This window comes from Lotus japonicus, chromosome 4, assembly GCF_012489685.1.
Source record: "Lotus japonicus ecotype B-129 chromosome 4, LjGifu_v1.2".
NCBI classification, from domain to species: Eukaryota; Viridiplantae; Streptophyta; class Magnoliopsida; order Fabales; family Fabaceae; genus Lotus; species Lotus japonicus.
The window spans coordinates 24,371,274-24,395,070 of record NC_080044.1 but is presented as its reverse complement, the minus strand read 5'-3'; the positions used below and the strand labels follow the sequence as shown (position 1 = coordinate 24,395,070).

The 23,797-nt window shown below is 40.4% G+C and overlaps 1 protein-coding gene across 1 annotated transcript; it reads left to right on the top strand.

Moving 5' to 3' along the window:
* Positions 1–21,071: 21,071 nt before the first annotated feature.
* LOC130712518 (F-box/kelch-repeat protein At3g23880-like) lies at positions 21,072–21,710 on the top strand. Its single transcript, XM_057562352.1, has one exon. The coding sequence runs from the start codon at positions 21,072–21,074 to the stop codon at positions 21,708–21,710; it is 639 nt and encodes a 212-aa protein (XP_057418335.1).
* Positions 21,711–23,797: the final 2,087 nt, after the last annotated feature.

The following is a 23,797-nucleotide window of genomic DNA, read 5'->3' as shown; positions in this document are numbered from 1 at the left end:
GGTATGTTTTGAAACCTTGTGTGATGTTGATTTGAAACGAAAAGCATTGCTTGTATTTTGTTGATTTTAGTTGCGGGTTTCATGCTTGGTTTTAGGGTTGGAATTGTTTTAGGAACTTGGTTTTGGATTGACAAATCCTTGTTTGGAGTTAGGGATCTAAAAGTGAAAGTTTTAGAAAAGTATGAGGATATGCTTTTAATTAAAAAAATTCTAAGGACCTGTTTTGATTTGCAATATGTCTAAGGATCTGTTTTTAGTTATTTAGAAATGTACGGAATTGTTTGTAATTAATTAATTGTTGGTAGAATGGTTTGAAATTAAGAGGTTCTTTGAGGACCAAAAAGACATTCCTTAAACGTTAAAGGACCTTTTTGTAATCAAGTGGTTTTAAAAGGGCTAAGGTTTAATTAGTGTACAATTTAAGGATCGTTTTGCAAAGAACAAAAGTTGAACTTCAAAACGTTTTAAAACCCTTCCACTTTGAGCATCATTCGTGTCTGTTCCTTAGATCATGAACATTGAGATGAGGTATAGTACCTAAGATGCAAGGAACGTGATGTGAGATTTTTAGAGAGAAGTGAGAGTGTAACCGCTTAGAGAGAGAAAGTAACTGAATTTCAAGCTTGTTATTGCACAAATGGGCTAAGAGTCCCTTACAATTGGTAACCGTCATTTATTTATAGGTGGGGGAGTTGGGCCTAGCGCCTCTAAATCATCCCAATGGGCCAGTTGGGCCTCCGGACAAAGGCCCAAGTCCCTGATGCACTCCTCGCCCTAAGCCAGCGTCCCTGGGCGAGGGACCCTGGGGTCTCGCCCAGTCCACAAGACACTGAGCTCGAAGCATGAGAGTTAAGTGTGTCTTTAAACAAAAGAGACAAGGCGATGGACGTAAGAAACTAACTAATGCTAAACTAACTAACGCTAAACATAAGAGACCTTGATGCTGACAATTTAAATTTAAACCAATCAACTTCAACCGTTGCACCTTTTCATTTAATGCGTCCTCTCCATTCCCCAAAATCCTGCAGCTACCATCATATCATTTCCTGACGTCATGGGGCACGATTCCCCACTTTTCCTCCACGTTTCACAACAACCTCCCTTAGCTTTTCTTCACACGTTTCCTTCTAAACGATATTTCCTGTTTACAAAGGCGTTGTCCTACCCATTCTTCTAACCCTTTCACGATTACAATCTTGTTTCCCATCTTGCGTGAACCTTTTCCACAGTTCATTGCTCTAGCTTTTGCGACTTCCCTCGCACCGCCTTTCTTCCGGTGAACCTTCACAGCATCAGAGTAACCTTCACTTCTTGCACCCTTTTCATAATGACGCCAAAGCGCCAAACCAGAAATTCCAAGCGTAATGTCACCGTCGCCACTCCTCTGCGGTGCGTTCCTCCTGTTGATCTGCCCCCCCAGAGGGAGCTCCAATTGAAGAGAAAGACATCGTTGCCTTCCGAACGAGAACCTGGGAATCCTTGCCGGTTCCCGCCGTTAGGGCCCTGCCCGCCGGGACGATGCCCAACCAACCATCCAGCTTGGATCAGTGGTCATCCATTTGCGAAATTTCTTCAGAATCCGGTGGGTTTTACCATGAGAAACCTCTTGACAACCTCATGAGTTACAGCGTGTGCACAACCGCCGAACGTCCTTGGCTCCGTCCCCAAGACAACCACGTGGGTGTTCCCCACTTCTTTTATGTGTATGGATACATGTTCACCAGTTTGGGAATTAGGTTTCCCTTTTCCCCCTTCATATGCTTCGTGCTTCACAGCATCAATGTCGCTCCTAGCCAACTTCACCCCAACAGTTGGGCTTTCCTACGATGCTTTGAAATCCTTTGCGATGTGATTCAGCAAGAGCCTGAACCCTCCCACTTCTTCTATTTTTATCGCGTGTCCGCCCAGCCGTCGCCGCCACGTAACTGGGTTTCCCTGGAAGCCAGACCCGAGCGTCAACGCTTCAACCCTTTTTGGCCCAGCATTGCTGTCGATTTGGCTCGGATGTTCTTCAGGGTCGTGGTGTCCCACGAGTATCCCGAGGTTTTTACCCATAGGGACGACACCGCCCGATTTCCCCTCTACTGGACCCAGGAAGTGCGCCAAGTAATTGACTCGCCCGAGGACTCCCTGACCCCTGAGGACGAAACTGTCATCAGCTTCCTGGCTAGACTCCCGGTTTTGAACTGCACTCGTGTAATCAGTAAATCTTTTCTCACTACCTACTCCGTTTTTCCCGCTTTCTGCTAGCTTACCCCTGCCGCTCTTTGCTTCAGAAAAAATACGCCAAGTCAGCGAGGGCCTTCTGGCCGCCTTTGAGAAGAAAGGAAACGTCTCGTGCCCCCCCCCCCCCGAGTCAACCTGAAGGGCGACAAAACGTCCCTGTTAAAAGTGAGTGGAAAGAGGCCTCTCGACGAGGAGACTCTCGCCCGTCCCCAAACAGACCACACCCCGTGGCCGCTACATCGTCTTCCGGCGGGTAAAGAAATCATGTCATCTCCGCAGCTTTTCGCTGGCCTGAGGAGACTCCCAAGCCGAACCAGCCCAGCGAACCTTCATTGGCGACTCCGGTTTCCTCACCTCGCGCTTGGGGTGATTCCGTCGACAAGCCTCCCCTCAGTGCGAAAGTAATCCTACCGCCTCCTGGTCAAAACTTAATGCCATCTGCTAATGCTTCACCGCCCAATCATAGCCCCGCCTCGCCCCAGGGCTTTGCAAATCGAGAGCCTCCATATTCCTTGTCCCTAACGCCAGTGCAAGTTGCGAGGATGGACGAAGTGGTCAAGCAGCAAGGCTTGGACAGGGTTTCAGAAGGCATTGGTGATAGCGTTCCACGCTTTTCATCATTATAAGCAGTCCGCCTAGGATGCCGAGGTGTTGCGATCAGAGGTGGCGCGCCTCCGCGCCCTCAACGCTGGATTTGTTGAGGAGCGTAAGGCGTTCCTCGCCCAACTATACGCCAAGTAGTCTTCGTTTGCCAAAGAGTTGGCCGAACAAACTAGCCGTGCTGAAGTCAGCCTGGAGTTCCGAGACAGAAAAATCTCTGATTTGGAGAAGGCCCTTGTGAAGCTTCGGCAGGAGGCTCAGGAGGAATCTGAAGCGAAAGTGGACCTGGTGGCCTCGAAGGATCAAGCCCTTTCCTCAATGGAGACCGAACTCGAACACCTTCGTGCTGAACTGGCGAAGAAGGATGAAGCTTTATCCACGATGATGACACATGCTCAGCTCGACGCGAAGGCCTTGGGGGAAAGAATGAGGTCAGACGCCGCTGCTTCCGCCGTTTTTTAGCGCGGCCGTGGCTTTTTCCTCGCCAAAGCCCAAGTCCAGCACCTCTATCCCCAGATCGATCTTCACCAAATGGGAGCATTCAAAAATGTTACCCCCACTAGGTTGGTTGGTGTCGACGAACGCCCAAGCTTTGTCACCAAGCGTTTCCTAAACGAAGAAGATGTAGAAGGAAACAAAGAAAGTTAGCGGTTCTTAGATTGATTTTGCAATTACGATCTATTTTTTGTGGCTTATCTTTTAATGTAAGCCCTATATTTTGCTTGTGCCCTGTCTTGCTACGTTTCATTTCGCGCCAGCTTTCCATACATTTATTTTTCCTTTTTACTCCTGCTTTCCTTTCTCGCCGACGTCGTTCCTGCTACGAACCGTGCGAGCTCTCGGCTGTGAACCGTACGAGTCCTAAACCTTCGTGCCTGAAACACCTCTTTCCCAGATTTCAACGGAAGGTTACCCTTGACCACCGGCCAGGAATACTTATGATTTTAATGTGAGTTGCACCATTTCTCAAGGAAAACTCCTCGAGAAACTGCCTTGGCGTTAACTCCTGGAGACTAAACTTAGTGTATAAATAGCATAGAACTCATAACGGTCTGCACAGAGCATCTTCATCTTGTAATTCATTCGACATTGGCATCCGTTGAGAGTTGCATCAATGAGCTTAGGAGGAAGGCATATGAAGAGGACCTGTTCCTCAATGTCAGGCACCCGGAGGATCCAAGCGTCTACCAATTGACAAATCAGTTGCTAGGAATGGGGCTGAGTCCAGAGATGGACGCGACTCTCAGAGGATTCCTTGGGTTTGTAGAGGAACTTCAAGGCCTTTTCCAGCGGGAGTTGGACAACTATGCTGAGGTTCGTGCGGTGGAGGATGCACTTGAAGCCATGGCGGAGGGTCCTGAGAGGCAAGTGGTTTGCCAGAGCTTGGTCCAACTGGAGTACAAACGACACCGCCTAGAGCTTGAAAAAGCAGAGTTTCGTCGTCAATGTAGGATTATGAGGAGAAATCCTCCATTTTAAAATGTAATAAGAAAATTATGAATAAAAGTGTTTTTTTTTTGTTTTATATATAAATGCCCCTATATATGTGTTGATATGAATGCGAGAGCAGATAAGTAATGAACGGAAAAATAAAAACGAGTGAATATATAAATGGGCGGGGCGAGCGGGTCACCCAGCCTTGGTCGCCATAATCGGGCGAGGCGAACGGGCCACCGTGATTACGGGCGGTGCCACCATGAATTCCGCCTTTCGTTTCCTTGTCGCGTAGCACATGTTTTTCAGTGCTTAAAGTTTTGAGAGTGTGTCATGTATAACTAGGACTTTCGCTCGGTATTGGACCGGGGCTTTTATTCACACGCATATTTCCCGTAAGAGCAGGTGTGGCCCCTCCAGCCTTATTAGGTGGAGTCTTACAGTTGCTCGGGGCCCAATGGCCATATAGGTTGCCCAAGAATTTCAGCCTAGTTAAAAATGCTCGCCCGTGTTTCGGGGAGACTTGACTCGCCCATATTTCGGGGAGGTTCTTTGGATAAGAAACTTATCCGCACACGTCGCATGCAGGGGCTACGGTCAGCGCCGGACTTTCCGGAGCGATCTCCATACATCAAGTTCGTGTTGGGATCGCCACCTTCAGGGAATTTTTCCCACCAGGCTGCCGTCTCGGGTTAGTAGTTAGGAGTATTGCTGAGAATATCCTTTTGTATTTGATTTTCGTAAATTTTACATGAAGGGATGCCTCGTTAAAAAACTCTCGTGTTGGAGAAAAATAGTGCATCTTTATTTTTAGTCCTAGTTTCTTGGTTGTTTCCTCGCCATATTCCCACTTTGCGACCGCTCCCTTGATCAGAGCATCGTACCCAGTATCTCGTCCTTGTCACCTTGCTTGATGCGTCGAGCTGATTTCGTTGGCCTCTTACTCCTATCCTCTAGTTGTTCGCATTTCCTCTTATCCTGACGACACCGCAACTAGCTATCTTTCCCTTCTTCCTCCCCCTTTTCTTCAGTCCTAGCTCGCCGGCGAATTTCCCTTTTTCCTGCCTTTAACTCTGCCCCTTCTTCTCTCTCTCTCTTTCCTTCTGCGCGGGTGGGCTGAATGTGGACAGCTCCCCGAAAGTGGTTTCCTTTCGTTCCCAACTAAAAAGGTCAACATTGTCCTCTACCAACTGACTCAGGCGCCGCTCGTGTTCAAAGGTGAGTCTAGGCTCGATCGCCAGTACGCCTCTTCTGGATGCATCCATGTCCCAGCTCTCTCCATACCACTCGCTACTTGTATGAGTAAAGTATCTCACTCGCCCTGCCTTCTGGGCCCCCTCGCCCAAGCTTTCCCCCTTCTTCATCTTATTCGCTTTTCTGCTGTCCAGCTTTCCTCGCCTGCCCACGTCACTCTGGCCTTGTGTAGCCAGACGCTCGTGCCCGCCTTCAGTTTCCACGGGCTCATGACACTTGTGTCCTTCGCCAGCTCCCCTCCTACCATACAAGTTTATGCCATCGCTGCAACATTTCATCGCCCCCTTCTGATCCATCGCTATTTTTCCCTTCCTCCCGCAGAGCAGTGGATACCTTGCCGCGAGGTGGGGCGTGGATGTCACTGCATGGAGGCGACTTGAAGTGTCTCGTCCTATGATGACGTCATAAACTGCTACAACCTGTAGGACCAGATACCTTACCCTTAAAAGCTCGGCATCCTCGCCCTCTCCAAAAACTGTGTCCAATTCTGCATAGTCGCGTGCCTGAACCTGCTTTCCTGAGAAACCTACCAGGTTTCCTGTGTATGGTATCAGATCCTTGTCTGTAAGCCCCAACCGTTCGAATGCGTCCCTGGAGATGATATATGCGGGGCTGCCTCGGTCCAAAAGCACCCTCTGCACATTGAAACCATTAATTCTTACCGTTATCACCAGCGGGTCATCTGCATGGGATGTGATGTTGCTGCCGTAAAGGCCCCCTGCGATTGTGTTAACCGCTCTGGCCATCGCCTCGCCCCTGTCGTAGACGTCTTCCTCTGTTTCCTTCCCTTTCGCCACGTTCATCTTCTCGTTTCTTACATTCGGCACTCGCTTCATGCTGTCCCAGTCTAAACCATGTCCTGCGACCCGCGGTTGTCTCGCCTTGATCAACTGCCTAATCTGGCCCCTCAGAGATAAACTGTCACTGGTTTTATGGCCTTCTAGGTTGTGATATTCATACCACTTGGTCCGACCTTTGACGTTGTGCTGGGGGTCGATTCCGTCTTCGCCATCCCTGTCTTTTTCCGTAGCCGTCGCCCCCAGGAGTGACTTTGCCAATTCTTCGCTCGCGTCCCCCTCTGACCTTTTTCGTCGGCGGGAGTTAGTTTCCCGCCGAGAGCGCTTGCGCTCCACGTTATCTTTTTTCGAATAGAGTGGTCTTTCCTTGAATTCCTTAATAAATTGGCTAACGTCCTTAACCTTCCGCACATTACTTGCCTCTTTGTCCTGTATCCGCTTCCTCGCCAGCGACACATTTGCTGCCCTCAGTCGTTTCCTCTCACGCGCATCATTTTCCTCTTCTATGATGTAGTCTCTCGCTCGGGCACGTACCTCCGTGATCGCGCGTGCTGGTTTCCTACTCAGCTCGTAGCTTAGCTTTCCTGACGACAATCTGCTCCTAAAAGCGCATACGCATGTTCGAGGCTCCACCTCTTCAAATCTTGCGGACGCGGCGTTGTACCGTTCCACGTACTGCTCCAACGTCTCTCACTCCTCCTGCCAAATCTGAAACAGATCCTCGACCTCGCTGGCAGAGAAATGGCCCAGGAATTTCGACGCGAAGTTGCGGAACTTCTTTATGGATCCCCGCGGCAGGGCCATAAACCAAGTCATTGCTGCGCCTCAGAAAGTGGAGGGAAGCATTCTACACTTTACCGCATCAGAAACCGCGCTCATCGCCATCTTCTTATTGCAACGTAGCAGATGATCTTGCGGATTGGTTCTTCCATTATACGTTTCCAACACGAGGCTTGTCATACCGCACGGTATGGTCACCTCTCGCATTGTTGCCGAGAAAGGTTTGACCTCCGCAACGGCCTCAGCCTCCTCCTCCTCCTCGTTCCACTGCTTAAGGTGATAGTACTTTAATTGCTCCTGCAAGCACTCATTCTGCAGTCTCAAGTCGCCACTCAGTGCACGACGTGCCTCTGCCCGGTGATGCCTACCTGACCTTGCGGTGCGTTGGGAAGAAACGCGGCTCCGTTCCGGTTCCTCGCTACATGGTTGGCTAAACGATTCCATTAAGCTCTGTCGATGAAGCAAGAATTCGACCAAAAATCTCCAAATCATAGAAAACCTTCTTGAAAATCGAATTTCTCCAAACTAAATTGCGATCCACGTAGTCTGGGAATCAAAATCTACCGTTCCCCACAAACAGCGCCAAATGTTCCATCATGAACATTGAGATGAGGTATAGTACCTAAGATGCAAGGAACGTGATGCGAGATTTTTAGAGAGAAGTGAGAGTGTAACCGCTTAGAGAGAGAAAGTAACTGAATTTCAAGCTTGTTATTACACAAATGGGCTAAGAGTCCCTTACAATTGGTAACCGTGCCATATTTATAGGTGGGGGAGTTGGGCCTAGCGCCTCTAAATCATCCCAATGGGCCAGTTGGGCCTCCGGACAAAGGCCCAAGTCCCTGATGCACTCCTCGCCCTAAGCCAGCGTCCCTGGGCGAGGGACTTTGGGGTCTCGCCCAGTCCAAGTAACGTAGTCCTTGTGTATCCATGAAGGGTTGCTTAGTTTGATCGTTAAGGACCTAGAATGCGTGCTTTGGAAGGAAAACAACTCAAGTGAGGGGACTTCTGTTTAAAATGTATGCTTGATTGTGATACGACAAGTACTGATGTATTTGTTTGAGATTATTGGGTGATTTGATGACATCTTTAATTGCATGATGCCTATGATGATATGATTGTCGATACATGTTGGATATGTTGTTTCTTAAGTGTTGTTGTTATGCTGAGATAACGTGATGATGCCATGTTGTATGCTTTACTTGAGCTTTGTATGTGGTTATCTGTTACGTATGTTGACTGCATTTGAATGTGACTTTTGTGGAAATCGTGCCAGGTGGGCAGTGTGCAACGATTACTCAATGGTGAGCGAACCTAGAAGAGATAGAGACTCGTGATGATGACCACCCCGCGATTGCATGTCTGACTTCATGGCATGTGTGTAAGGGCCAATGAGGTTCGAAACTGGGTAGGTTTAGGCTAAATCGTGGTGACCACTAGAGTTCGAAACCAGGTAGATGAAGACTAATGGGTTAGTCCAAGACAGGATACATACCAAAATAAGTGGAAATTCAATGGTAGGTTGCTAGTAAAGAGGCTAGTTAACTGGGTTTTCGTGTGATTGTCTCTCCTCCCAAGAATGGCAGTGGCGTCGTATCTCGATTTTGTTTAGAGAGTTAGCATATAGACTGACTTAGGGTCTAACTTAACTTGACCAGACCAACGTTGTTGAGAACATGATGATGTGTTATATGTTGTCCGTTCTTATGAGATATGTGTTGTTCATATGAGATATCTGTAATTACATGATGAATATGCTAAAGATGCAAAATATCTTATGCTATTAATACCATATGATTTATGTTATCATGTATATCATGTTTTCATGTCTTCTGTTACTTGGTCAATTTCATTTTGAATTTGGCCCTCATTTTTTTGTGTGTTGTGTGGGCACTTAACGCTAGCCGATACTAGGCGTGATGTGGAACGGAGTCCAGTTCATGAAGAACACATTTTACGAGCTCCTAAAAGGGTCAAAATTCTCATGTGTTGAATTATGATCTAAACTCTTGGTTTATGTTGCATAGTTTGATGTTTACGAGTTACAAATGTATTTTGAAGAGTTCATTAAGTGTGCAACCTTTCATTAATTCTCATGATGAAGTCTTTTGGAATCTTTTGATGGAAGAAGTGCAAGAGTTGATGGAGGTTAAGGTTGAAGGGAAGTTTTTAGAAAATGGAATGAAGAGAATGAACACCAATGAAGACTCTTAGTTGCATTGGAGGCTAGAACTTGAGTTGAAAGAAGTTGAAGAGGATATGAATCTGTAGATCCACACACATGAGCATGCATTGAGCCATGCTCATGCGTGGCTAGGGGTCAGTGGCGTTCTTGCTAAAGGAGTACCCACGGATGAGCATGCATGGAGCCACACTCATGCGTGACAAGGATTAGTGGAGGTGGAATCTGAAGGGGGTAAGCCACGCATGTGCATGCATTAAGCCACGCTCATGCGTGGCCTGTCAGTTACTTTTTCCTATAAATACCAGACTTTGTAATTTAGGTTTTTATCTTAGTTTTATGCTAGTTTTTCCGAACTAAGTCTTGGAGCATAGTCGTGGAGCTTCCTAGGGCCTTGTTTCAGGTTTGGTTATGTCTTGTTTAGCCATGCTTGACTAATTTTCTTTAATCACTTGGGATGTGAATCATTTTCTAAGTTAGGTTTTGAGTTTCTAAGTTATGTATGAACATAGTTTTTTATATATGAATCTATTCTCTGTTTTAATCAATCTTAAGTGCACGCAAGTTTACTGCTTATTCTCTTCACAAACGTAAGTTTTGTTAGAGTATGGGACATGAGTTTAGATTGATTGAATTATCTACACCTTAGACATAAGGGTAGGATTTGATAGTGTTGGCTTGATTTTCAGAATTCTAATTTTTTTTAGAGCAAAAAGAGATATTATTTATTAATAAATCGAAAGGGAACAACCCACAAGAAAGGAAAAACAACCAAGAGAAAAAAACAACCAAGCTAACCAAGAGAAAGGAACAACCAATCAGAATTCTAATCTTCAATTTAGTAATTTTAGGTGCTAAGAAATTAGACCTTTAAAATTTACCTGGAAGCTTTGCTTGTGTAAGACATTAACAAGTAGGGATTTAGGCTAAATCACCATAGATATGTTCCGTACATACTTAGCTTTCTTGATCATAACCTGATTTGGTGAAGAAAAAATCCAAGTGCTAGTCTTCATAATCAAGTTTCTCTTTTATAATTAGTTCTTGTTACGAAGTTTTTTTTTTAACGAAAAATGATATATTAAATACAGCTTTGAGAACTGTTCTTGAATTGAACATTCACGGGAAGGTAACCACCAAAGTTCTAAGGAATCGAACACATGGATGCAAGAGTGAAAGTTTGTTATTAAAATAATTAGCGAAAAGATCCATTACAATGAACCCCCAGCCCCTATTTATAAAGGTCTGGTGGGCTTTACATACTTTTCTAGTGGGCCTGTTGGACCTCGATATCCCAGGCCCAACTCCCTTACAAGTAGCTAACTTTTACCTTGAGCAAATAAACTAAGCGAAGTCCAGCACCTTACGTCGAGACCCATGCCACCTGGGCGAGCGTTCCTTGGTCGTGAGATGCTCGCCCAGTCCAAGAACAAAGCTTAAGAGGATAAAAAGTAAGCACGAGTGATTAGTAGCAACAAAAAGCTAACCACTCCACACTAAAAAATAACCTCTAAAACTAGAAACCTAGCCAGAAAGCTATACACCGCCAAGAGGCCAAGACCAACCCAGAACAAAGGAAAAACTACAACGTAATAACAACCAACCTGAGAGCTAAAAAATAAAGCTAGAGACTTAGACAGCAACCTACTAGAACAACATCAATGGAAAACCAGTCGGCTCCAAACAAAACCTACAAACCACCGCCTCTAAGGAGGCAGACGCGCATGAAATTGTGCCGCAATCTGGTTCAAAGCAACCTCATCTGTACACTCATACCTCATACCCAAGTACTTTTCCATCAATAGAGCAATCTTGGCCTTAGTCATAACACCATCTAGCTCTGAAAACTCCGGCAGCAGACGTGCTAGTTAATGTCCTCAGAAGTCATGTCCTCATATAAAAGACATCCACTAGAAATCACAACTAGCTCAAGCTTTTTCCTACCTCTCTTCTCAATTTTCCTGGGTCTACCCCTAGGTATAGGGGTTTTAAAAACAGAAGATCTCGGGACCACAACGTCTAGGAGTAATCTTTCTCAAACCTTCCCTAATAGAAGAAACATAGCCAAGACTAGAAAGACCTTCATCAGCTCCAAGAGTCATGTCCAAGACTACGCCGCGCCCCCATCAATAACCCCATTGTCCGTGCAAGGAGATTGATTCGTCATCACCTCCTCATAAACCATCATAGATCCCTCGTCAAGCACCCTCTCTTCATCAAGCCTTCGTACGTGTGATTGAATCTCCTCTTCAACAAACTGCACCTGATTCACTTCTTGAAGTACCATTAAATGGTCATCTTCCTCACAAATCAGTGAAAATGGACCTGGAAAAAGAAAATCATCCAAATGAGGCCTCTTAAGCCAATCAAACAAAGAAACCGAGGAAACCCCCAAGAAATCCTTCAAAGCATGAGGCTTCACAAATCGAAGATTTGAACTAGATGCCAAAAGTTATGGGAAGAGCACGTCAGCAGGAGTCCTTCCAACTTGCACAACTTGTCTAGCAAAACCGAAATCCAAAAGCGAATCACCTTCATGACGAGCAGTCGGCACGCAACCTTCCTCTCCCCAAGTAGGACATCTCGCCAGGTTTGATCAAAAACCCCACCAACGTTCTGAAGAGCCAAACGATCATAGGAAATGGCACCTACCATAGCCTTGCGGGGAGGTTTAGCCAAAGCCACAGATAGGGGTGCCCCACCGACTTTAAAACCGTCCAAAAATTTAATTTCCTTGGCAGCCACCTTTAGAGAAGGGTAACACACGAAAACAAAGTGAAAACGTCGAGCTGATAAGTGTCATTTTTACGCATATTTGGTTATCTTTTTAGGCACTTATCTCACGTGTGTGCTTCATTTATTCATCATTTTAGTCCCCAAAGTAGTAGATTTAGTAAATACTTAATTTTAATGTAGAAATCGTGTAAATATTGTGAGTTTTATGTTTAATCTTTTGTTTTTTATGTAGGTTGGAGTTTCATGAATATTTGAGCAAGAAAACCAAGTGAGGAAAATTGGCTCAAATTTAGCTTGAGCGGATTGGAAACAGAACTGAAAAATAAGCAAAGGAAGAGTTTTCTCAAAAGTTGGCTCAAGCCACCACTTTACAGTAGATTTTTCAGCATAGTTCGCTTGAGCCAACTGGAGTTAGCTTGAGCCAACTAAAGGCGGGTTTTAACTACTTCAGCATGAAGAAAGGTTCGCATGAGCCAACTGAGCTTGGCTTGAGCCAACTAAGGTCGGCCAGAAACTCTATAAAAGGGTAGACCACGAAATTTTCAGGATCTCTTCCATTCTTCACCATTTTTCCTCCCTAAAACATTCAGAGGAGGCTGGGCTTCATGGAGGAAGGGTCCCTGGGCTAGGAATTGATGGAGTGGAGCTTTGGAGCATGGTGACAAACCTCTTGGTGGCTATGAAAAGCTTGAGAAAGTATCCATGGCCGTGGATTCGTCTCCGTTCTTCGAGTTTCATCTCTTCCTTTCTTATCTCTTGTATATGTTCTTTACTATTTTTGTATCTAGAATGTTATAGCTTAGTTCTTTGATTGTTGTAAACTCAATTATTGATGTAAATGGAAATCTTTCATGTATGGTGTTTCTCTTTGTACTTCATGCTTCTAACCAATCAATTGATAATCAAAAGAGCTTCACTAATTTATAAATAGATCGAGAGGTTGATATGAGTTGGTGTACGCTTAGATCAATGAAAGTAGAATGCCTATGTCTTAGGTCACGCCGTGTGTTAAAGTTTTGCTTTCTACACTTCAAGTATCATTGATTTGTGTTAGATTTTTATGGACTAGTATGAGATCGGGAGATAATTGCGAGTCCGGTTCAAGAGAGAAATCACTCAATGAACTAGTTGTCTTATGGTGAGATTATCTTAGGTAGGAACAATAGTGGGCTTCCACGTGACAGGTGGGGTTTTGAGTTCTAACAGGAGTTTCTGGGGTGACAACGGAGATTTGCAAGCCTAGGGTACCTTGTCTTAGGATAAATTTGTTATTGTGAATGTCTTTGAGAGAGAATTTGAGTTTTAATGTTCCTTTTGGTTTTCTAGATGGTAAGGGATTACGTCTAGGAATTCCAACTGATAGATTCACCTAGGCTAGGGATAGCTAGGTGGATAACTCTCAACATCGTAAGTGAAATAAACCTTTACATAAGTGTTTGTGTTCAAAGCAATCAAAGGATTATGTGAATGTATTTCTGAATACGTGTTCTTCTTTGTTATCTCTGTAAACCTTCTTTTACCGCTTTCCTTATATTGAAAATCACAAAAACAATTTATCAAACATCTTTTTTATCCGCTCAAATCAATGTTTAACGGGTGGAACTAATGTTTACACAATCCCTGAAGACGATAAACCCGTATCTGCTTTACTACGATTGAATCATAAGGGTTTGGTTCCAAAGCAGTACTAACACGGAAAAAACCTTTATCAAATTTTGCGCCGTTGCAGGGGATTGTGTTTGGGAATGTTGGTGAAACTAGTAGAATGTTGATTCGAGTTGTAAATAGTGCACATAGATGTTCTTGTGTATCAATATCTCTGGTTTATTCTTGTTCTTAATGTTTGTTGTAGCCTGATCAACTATAACATGATTTGTGGTTTGGAATTCTGTGAACCTGTCTTAGAATGAATCAGCTAGTGAATTTAATGTAATTTAGGTTCATTAGTCATGAATTGATGCATAGGATAATGTATATAGGTGTTGTCTTGTGCATAGTTGCTTGTGTTTTCTTTCTCTTGTTCTCTTGTTTTTGTTTTTAAATTTCCTAAGGATTCCTCAATTTGGGTTCTTGAATGATCTTTGTATGCTTTCATGTTTAAAATCCTCTTTTGAGTTATTTGAATCAAGATAGAACCAAGAGTTTTGGAAACCATGTGTTTTGGTGTGCTTGTTTTCTCTTTTTAAATTATGTAGTATATGTGATTTAGTGAAGTTGTGCCTAAAGTTTAGTTTTTATGAGCTTCACAAGTGTTATTTAGCATATTGAGATTGTTCAATGAGTTTGGAAGCAAGAAATATGATAAAATCAAAATTTGGGGGTGTGACTTGTTGAATTTTCATGTAGAATGGAATGTGAATTGGATTATGTGCTTTTGATGCTAACAATCTGCAATTGAGACTTGAGACAGGTCCAAAGAGTGTTTTTCATGCATATGGAATGATGAAAAGAATGGATGCTAAGTTTAGCTCATTTTGAGGTATGAGATTGTATGAATTTTGTGAAGAAGTAAGTCCCTTTTGTAAACTTCTGCATAATTATGCAGGTTGCTTCCCATAACTCTTGAATTTTAACATGTTTATTTAATATAAGTTTTGGTTTGATGTAATTGTGTCTTTGAATTATGTATGTGTAGTTTGGTATGCTAGTGTTTAGGTTTGTTGTGTTTCAAGTTCATGTCATTAAAGTTTTAGTACTTAGGAAGTGATATTTTGATATTGTATATTGAGCGCTTGAATTTGTTATTTTAAGTTTTCCACATGTTTCCCTTGATGTATATAGAAGGTTTGCTCATCTATAAGGCCTAGAAAGTGAAAGGATTAAAATTTGGGTATGACACTTGTGAAAATTGCATGCAAATTAACTTGAATTGAATCTTATGTTCTTAATGACAACATGTTTAATTTGAAGCTTCTCTCAAGTTTAGATTGATGTTTCACATGCAATTGAATGAATTTGAAGGTTGAATTATGATGGAAATGGAAATTGGGGGATAAGGTTGTAAAAAGATGGCAATTTTCCCTGTTATGAACTGTCAAAATTATGCAGAAGTTTAGTGAGTCTCGCTTAAGCGAAGACTTATCTGGCTTAAGCGAGACCTGTGTAAGAAAGATCAATGATTCTGTCAAAGATTTTTGCTTAAGCGAGATTCTGTTGACTTAAGCGAAATTGAGTAAGTTTGGCTCTGTGAAGATTTTGGCTTAAGCAAAAATGACCATGGCTTAAGCGAGAACTACCCCATAAAATTTTTCACCTATGTTTTAAATATTTCTTAAGAGAGATGTTGGTTTGTTCAAGAAAATATTGCACAACATTTTTATCATATACACCATTCACTTGCTCAAAATGAAACACCCCACTCTTGCACAACACACTCATTTCTCAAGAGAAAACTTCTTTTATACTCTTGCACATACTCACTTCACTCACACAATCACTTCACGTCACTTGCACAAGCACTCATGCACACACTCATTAAAATCAATTTAATTTCTCCTACTCAGTAACACTAGCACACAATAAGTATTCAAACACTACAGCTGCCTATTAAGACCATTGAGGTTTTCAAATCGATCCAAGTATGTTCTATTTCCATCATCTCATTAATTTAAAAAAAAAACCTGGATGGTGCAATTTTGGGATTGAAAAGAATGAATGTTTGTGCAATTTTGAGTTGAATGAACTTTGTTTATATGGAATAGCTTGTTGGGGTTATTGATTTGAATGAGATGTACATGCTACACATGTTCTTCGTTTCTAAAAAGAGAGTGAATTAATTTTGCACCCCAAGTGTTTGACAAAATGTTCAAGAGAAGGTTGTGTTCAATTAGATACTTCTACATGATGAAGGATTTGTTAATATGAGTTTATATCCTACCATGTGCTATTATGTGATGGAATACTTTATGGGATTGCATAAACTCTCAATTGTTTTAAGTAATTGATCTTGAATGAGAATGAACAATATTGATTGATCTTATCTTAAAGACTTTTTGAGTGTTGTTTTGATCATTGTGGAAGAATGTTGCAACCACATGTTTGATGGATCTGGGAACTAGGAATTGAACACTTAACTTCAAGGTGGCGTTGAGTACTTTGAACATAATTGCAAGCTTGTCTTGGCTCACATGATATATGTTGAACATGTTTGAGTTGTACCTTATGTGAATGTGATTGGGCTATTTTCAGGGACTATTTGCTAACATGTTTCATGAGTTGTAATGTGTTCGAAAGTTTAAATATCAAATGTTGAACACCTGAAAGAGTTAGTGAGAGCATAAAGAGCCAAGTTTTTTTCTTCATTTTAAGTGGCATGAATACAAGTTTCCTAACTCTTTGACCAAAAGTTTGTAAAATGAGGATGTTTGAGGGCTTTTTATTAATACTGTATTTAGAAGATTCACTGAGTGTTTAAAGTATAACGTGTGTTCAATGTTGTGACTAATTTGGTTTTAAGTGACTGTTAGCAGGAATCTTTTGTTGCTGGTATTGTTTGACCTGAGGACAGTCCAATTTTCTCGGAGGGTGTGAGAAGTTTGATGAGCAATCCTGAACTGAAAGCAAAGTATCACGAGGGAGTACTTTTTGTCCTTCTTTCATTTGCTTTTAATTTCTTTTTAGTACATTAGTATGTGAATAATTAACACTTTGTGATGAATTTCATAGATAAAATGACTGATTTTCTAGGCATGGTTGATGAAATATCAATTGAATTGCATGATATGTGTTAAAATGTGAATTGAATTGTTTGATTCCATGATCTAACTAGTGTTTGCACTAAAAGATAGCATAATTTGATATGATTGTATAATTCACATGTAATTCATAGGCATAACATGAAATTTTTGAAAATCAGGGATTGCTTTGAACCTAAGCCATGTGAGGGAGTGAAGCCTATACACTTGTGAGCTGAGAGAATCCTCATTGTGTTACATGATTGGTTTTGTTTGAGTCTCCAAATTATCATTGTTGTATGGAATTTCTTGGAAATGATCAAGGCATTTTTTTTTGTTCTGCATATATATCTACTTAGCCAAATAGCCTACATTTTTCATTTAAATTCCATTGTTACCCCTTTGAGCCTAAAATGTGATTTCTTGTTGTTTATAACCTTGAGCTTAAAAAGAAAGACAATGATCTCACCTAAGCTGAATAGGTTAAGAGAGCATTTGTTCATGATATGGTTGTATTCAAGTTGGTAGGAGAAGGATAATAGTGCTATTTTTGTGTGGTTTGTGTATCAATCTGTTTGTACATACTTGAAAGTGAAAACAAAAAGATGAAAAAGAAGCAAAGAAAAAAAAAAGAAGAGAGATTGACAAAGAAAGAAAAATAAAAGGGTGAGCATAATTGAAAATGGTGAATGAGAGAGTTGGTAAGAGCATGAGAGTGATTCATTATTTGTGAATGGTTTGAACTGTGATTGCTCTCTTAGCTTGTTGAGTATCCTGCATATCCAGAAAAACCAAATTTCTTTGAAGCCTAACCACATTACAACCCTCAAAGACCTTAGAGATCCTTGATTGAACATGCAGCCTTGATAACTGCGGAGACATGTAACAAAATTTATTTATGTGATTCAGAGAGTGAAATGAGTGAAACACTCACCTTACTTTGAACATAATGAAATGTTGAGTGAATGAGTATCCCTGGTTGGAAAGGAATGAATTGTATGCTTGATGTGCATTTGTATCACTGTTATGTTTTCTTTTGTGGGCATCACATTTCTGACTTGGATCTCTTATTTGAAAAATAGAGAAATCATGCACTTTGAGCTTTATTGATTCAGACACCATATCTGCTTGAATGAAATTCATTACCTTTTGTTTGAGGACAAACAAAGTGTTAAGTTGGGGGGAGTTGATAAGTGCCAATTTTACGTGTTTTTAAATATCATTTTAAGCACTTATTTGACCTCTATGCTTGGATTGTTGATTATTTTATCCCCATAAATAGTTAATTTAGTAAATAGTTAAGTTTAGTATATAAATAGAGTAAATATTATATTTTCACATTTAATCTTTTGTTTTCAATGATATGTGAAAATCTATGAAGATCTGTGCCACAAGATGTCAAAAGGCCAAGAAATGAAGAATCTCGCTTAAGCCAAATGTTATTCGCTTAAGCGAAATTATGTGGCAGAGGGTATCAATTCTGGAAGACAATCTCGCTTAAGCCGAATTCTTTCTCGCTTAAGCGAACCATTCAGTGGCATAGAAGAAAAGTGAACCCTCGCTTAAGCGAGACTTATTCTCGCTTAAGCGAGAAGAGTACTTCAGTGTTAAGAAAAGGCTCTCGCTTAAGCGAATCTGAAGCTCGCTTAAGCGAGCCAAACCGCCTTGGACCCTTATAAAAGGCCAGAACACGATTTTTCTCGGGATCTCTTCCATTCTTCACCATGTTTCCTCCCTAAAACATTCAGAGAAGGATGGGCTTCATGGAGGAAGAGTCCCTGGGCTAGGAATTGATGGAGTGGAGCTTTGGAGCATGGTGACAACCTCTTGGTGGCTATGGAAAGCTTGAGAAAGTTTCCATGGCCATGGATTCGTCTCCGTTCTTCGGGTTTCATCTCTTCCTTTCTTATCTCTTGTATATGTTATTTTCTATTTTTGTATCTAGAATGTTATAGCTTAGTTCTTTGATTGTTGTAAACTCAATTATTGATGTAAATGGAAATCTTTCATGTATGGTGTTTCTCTTTGTACTTCATGCTTCTAACCAATCAATTGATAATCAAAAGAGCTTCACTAATTTATAAATAGATCGAGAGGTTGATATGAGTTGGTGAATGCTTAGATCAATGAAAGTAGAATGCCTATGTCTTAGGTTACACCGTGTGTTAAAGTTTTGCTTTCTACACTTCAAGTATCATTGATTTGTGTTAGATTTTTATGGACTAGCATGAGATCGGGAGATAATTGCGGGTCCGGTTCAAGAGAGAAATCACTCAATGAACTAGTTGTCTTATGGTGAGATTATCTTAGGTAGGAACAATAGTGGGCTTCCACGTGACAGGTGGGGTTTTGAGTTCTAACAGGAGTTTCCGGGGTGACAACGGAGATTTGCAAGCCTAGGGTACCTTGTCTTAGGATAAATTTGTTATTGTGAATGTCTTTGAGAGAGAATTTGAGTTTTAATGTTCCTTTTGGTTTTCTAGATGGTAAGGGATTACGTCTAGGAATTCCAACTGATAGATTCACCTAGGCTAGGGATAGTTAGGTGGATAGCTCTCGACATCGTAAGTAAAATGAACCTTTACATAAGTGTTTGTGTTCAAAGCAATCAAATGATTATGTGAATGCATTTCTGAATACGTGTTCTTCTTTGTTATCTCTGTAAACCTTCTTTTACCGCTTTCCTTATATTGAAAATCACAAAAACAATTTATCAAACATCTTTTTTATCCGCTCAAATCAATGTTTAACGGGTGGAACTAATGTTCACACAATCCCTGAGGACGATAAACCCGTATCTGCTTTACTACGATTGAATCATAAGGGTTTGGTTCCAAAGCAGTACAAACAACAAGGAAAAAACCTTTATCACGAGCCAACCTCTTATTTCTTTGCACGAAAACATTCACCAATTTCCCATATCGTGACAAGAGACCTCTGATTTGGCCATAGCTGACCATCTCCGCAATACCATCGACAAAGAGAGACGCAAGACCTGCCAACCCCAGCAGGTCCTTGGTCGAAAACACCTCCCACCTCATCTTCCTTCGGTTGGTCATCCTCACCGTCATCAACCTCAGCCTCCCCAAGAGAAGACCTTAGACTAGTAGCACATCCACCCTGCGTTCCTCCCCCAGAAGAGGACACATATCCTACAAGGGAGGGTAGGGACCTAGAAGAGCTATCCAAACACTTCATAAAGATAGAATTAGAGATAGCGAAATTGAAGCACAGAACAGAGACAAATCAATCCAAGCCCGCAAAAAGCGATTGGAGGAATCAACCTTGACCACTGCTGAAAACAAACACACACACACACACATACACACACACACATATATATAGTCGAGGTAAGAACCTCTAATTTTTTCTAGCCTGACACTTATATTAATTTTACATAATTTAAAATTTAGTTACAATTGATAGCTCTATAAGTTTATTGATTATATTACTAAGTTTAGAGTTTATTAATTTACGTATATAATGACCTAAAGAGATATATTTTGAAAATCAATGCATATTGGATCACAAGAAGGAAATGTAGATATTCTGCAGGCCAAAAAGCATTACATTGTAACAGTAGAGGTAGTATCTTGAAGATTGTCCGCCCAGTTGTCGATATTTTTTAGGGAGAAAAAGTCTTTCTTGAACACCTTATTGATATCTATAAACTTGACGCACATGCACTATTTTCTGCTAAGTTGTTCTCTAAAACCATGTTGGAAACCTTGTAGTGTAGCCAACTTATTGGGTGAACCTGGCTTCCAAAAATTCCTTCACATTTTCTCAAATTTCTCATTTCCTTTCAAGCCTAAGTTTCCTCTTCTTTTGAGCTACCAGTTTGAACTTAGGGTTCATGGACAATTAAAGAATACCTAAGTTCTCATTGATCCTAGCCATGTCATTTGTTGTCTAAACAAACAAGTAGTGTTGTCCTTTAGAAACATAACTAGTGGATTTTTGGCGATTGCATTAAGTCGATAACTAGCCTAAGTGTGTCTCTCAAAGGTAGCCATACCTGACGACCTCTTCCCTGAAATTCTATCCCGTCTTCCGGTGAAATCTCTCATGCAATTCAGGTGCGTAAGCAAGTCCTTCAATACAATTATTTTGGATCCTTCATTCGTCAAACTTCACCTTAAGAGATCAAAAAGAAACCCCCAACTTTTGTTAGAATGGGTACACCGTTATGACAATGATTCAACTGTAATGCCCTACCCTGTACGCGATCTAGTTGAAAATTGATCTATTACAATTGTCAACAATTCAGGATTCGTAGTAGTGAATCGCTTCTGAGTCGTTGGTTCCTGCAATGGATTGATATGCTTGAGTGGTTTTTCTTTAGCTAGTGAACCTGGAGAGGGTTGGATCCATTTATGGAACCCGGCAATGAGAACAATGTCTGACAGGTTAGGGATATTTCCTCTCAGGACAACCTCTTTCAAGTGCTTCTTTGGTTTTGATAATTCAATAGATACTTATAAGGTGGTGATGGTTGATTCGAATAATGATGCTTCGAAGGTGAGAATTTTTAACTCGGGTGATAATATTTGGAGAGAAATTGAAGATTTCCCTACTAATGTTTATGAAGATGACGGATTTTGTTTTAGAGGAACATTAAACTGGTTGGATGAAAATGAGATCATTTCCCTCAATTTGGGAATAGAGACTTGCACTAAGATGTTACTCCCTCCGGGATTTGACGAAGTTCCTCATACTGATCCACATCTCGCGCTTTTGATGGAATGCCTTTGTTTCTGCCATGATTCAAAGGGAACTCATTTTATCATAAGGAAAATGATGGAGTTTGGAATTACAGAGTCTTGGACCCAATTACTCAAAGTTCGTTATCAGGATCTTCACATGTATCAAATTGCTAATAATGTTCCCATTCATTTGTCTCCATTGTACATTTACAATGGTGTTGCAGTGATATTCACAAGTTTTGACGAAGATCAAGTAATTGTCTACAACATGAGAGATAATAGAGTGGAGCGAACTAGGTTTACAATTGAAGAAAAGTGGTAGATGTTTTTCATGGATTACGTTGAAAGCTTGGTTTCACCTTATGGAAACTAAATTCTTCTGTAGTTTTTTACTAGTTTAAAGCTTTGTAAAATTGTGTTCTTTAAGGCATTTATGTGGCTGGGTAATTCTTATTTGATAGAATCAAACATGTTGTCAAAGACGCTACTATGGCAATAGTCATATCTTGAAAATCACTGCAGGTTGAGTTCGTGCCAAAGCTGAATGGTGCTGCCTCTGGGATAAGATGAATGGGTGACTTACTGTTATGATGTTGTTTTTTTCTTTCCTGTAGTTATCAAGGCTATCTTGCCCTCTTGTTTGGGTTTCTCTCTTTTTTATCTGTTTTGGTTTCTTGCTTTTTTCTCTGTTGTAATCAGTTCTATTGTGTACTTGACCTTTGGGCTTTGTCCCTTTTTAATATATATTTGGTTTTTCCAAACAAAAAATTGTGTTCTTTAAATTCATTTCAATTTCAAACCGGAAACTTCAAATAATGAGTTGTGTCAATGTCTTTGAAGTGGACTTTGTTTTATTATTGTATTGAATGATTATCTATTCTCTGTTGTTATTGCCGAGACAGATCCTTTATTGGATTAATTTGGTTTGATTTTATTATTATGAGCTATAAGATGAATGTTTTTTTCTAATATAACTAGCTGCAAGATAAATACCATTTTTTATAAAGCAAGAGTTAATATTGAACAAAAACATGAGAAAAGTTAAATTCATCACTTTTGATAGCTAGTATATTATTTAGCATAAAAATACAAGATAAGAACTAGGTAAAACAACACATTGAATAGCAGACACACACACACACACACAAACTGAAGCACATAAATGTTACTACCTCCAAGTTTTGACGAAGTTCCTCTTGTCGATCCACATCTCGCGCTTTTGATGGAATCCCTTTGTTTCTGTCATGATGCGAAGGGAATCCCTTTTAACATATGGAATATGACGAAGTTCGGAATTATAAAGTATTGGACTCAATTACTAAAAGTTAGATACTAGGATCTTCACATTATCAAATTCGTGATAATGTTCTCATTCAATTGTCCCCATTGTACATTTAAAATGGTGTTACATTTATATTCACAAGTTTTGATGAAGAACAAGTAATTTCCTACAACATGAGAGATAATAGAGTGGAGCAAACTAGGTTTACAATTGAAGAAAAGTGGCGGATGTTTTTCATAGTTTAGGTTGAAAGCTTGATTTCCTCATATTGAAACTAAATTTTTTTGTAATTTTTTTGTAATTTTTTACTTGTTTACATCTTTGTTAAATGAGGTTCTTTAAATTCCTTTCAATTTCATACCAAATAATATAGATAATGAATTGTTTCAATGTCTTTGAAGAAGACTATTTATTATTATTGTATTGAATGATTATCTATTCTCTGTTATTACTATTTAGACAATCTTTTTTATTGGATCAATTTTGTTCGATTTTATTACTCTAAGCTAGAAGATGAATGTTTTTTTCTAATTGAAACTAGCTGAAAGATAAATATCATGCTTTGATAAAGAAAGAGCTCACGTTGAAGAAAAACATGAGAAAAGTTAAATTCGTCAATTTTTAGAGTTAGTATGTTATTTAGCATAAAAATTCAAGATAATAACAAGGTAAAACAACACATTGAAGGAAAAATTTGGCAATATGTTAATTACCATGTAACATATACTAATAGTACTGTAAAAATATGTTACCCACACACACTCACAAACACATGGGCATAAATATATAGATGAGGCAAGAACCTCTAATATTTTTCTACTCTGACACTCATATTTTTTTTGTTTTCAAAACAAAAGATATCTCTATAAATTTAGAAATTATATTACTAAGTTTAGAATTCAATTATTTATGTATATTATGACCAAAAAGATGAGTTTTGAAAATCCATGCAAATTGGATATTCTTATATTTCTGTTCATAATAATTATATTAATATAGAACCTAACTTTTAATAAATGTCACTTAATTATGTTATGAAAAGACCACAAGGACACAAGAAGAAGAGGTTGATTTATCTTAAAATTTTCTCAAATATTTGATGTTTAGGACGAATATATAAATAAAAA

Excerpts from the sequence above, each read along its gene's own strand:
- LOC130712518 (XM_057562352.1), top strand. The coding sequence starts at position 21,072 with ATGAGAACAATGTCTGACAGGTTAGGGATATTTCCTCTCAGGACAACC.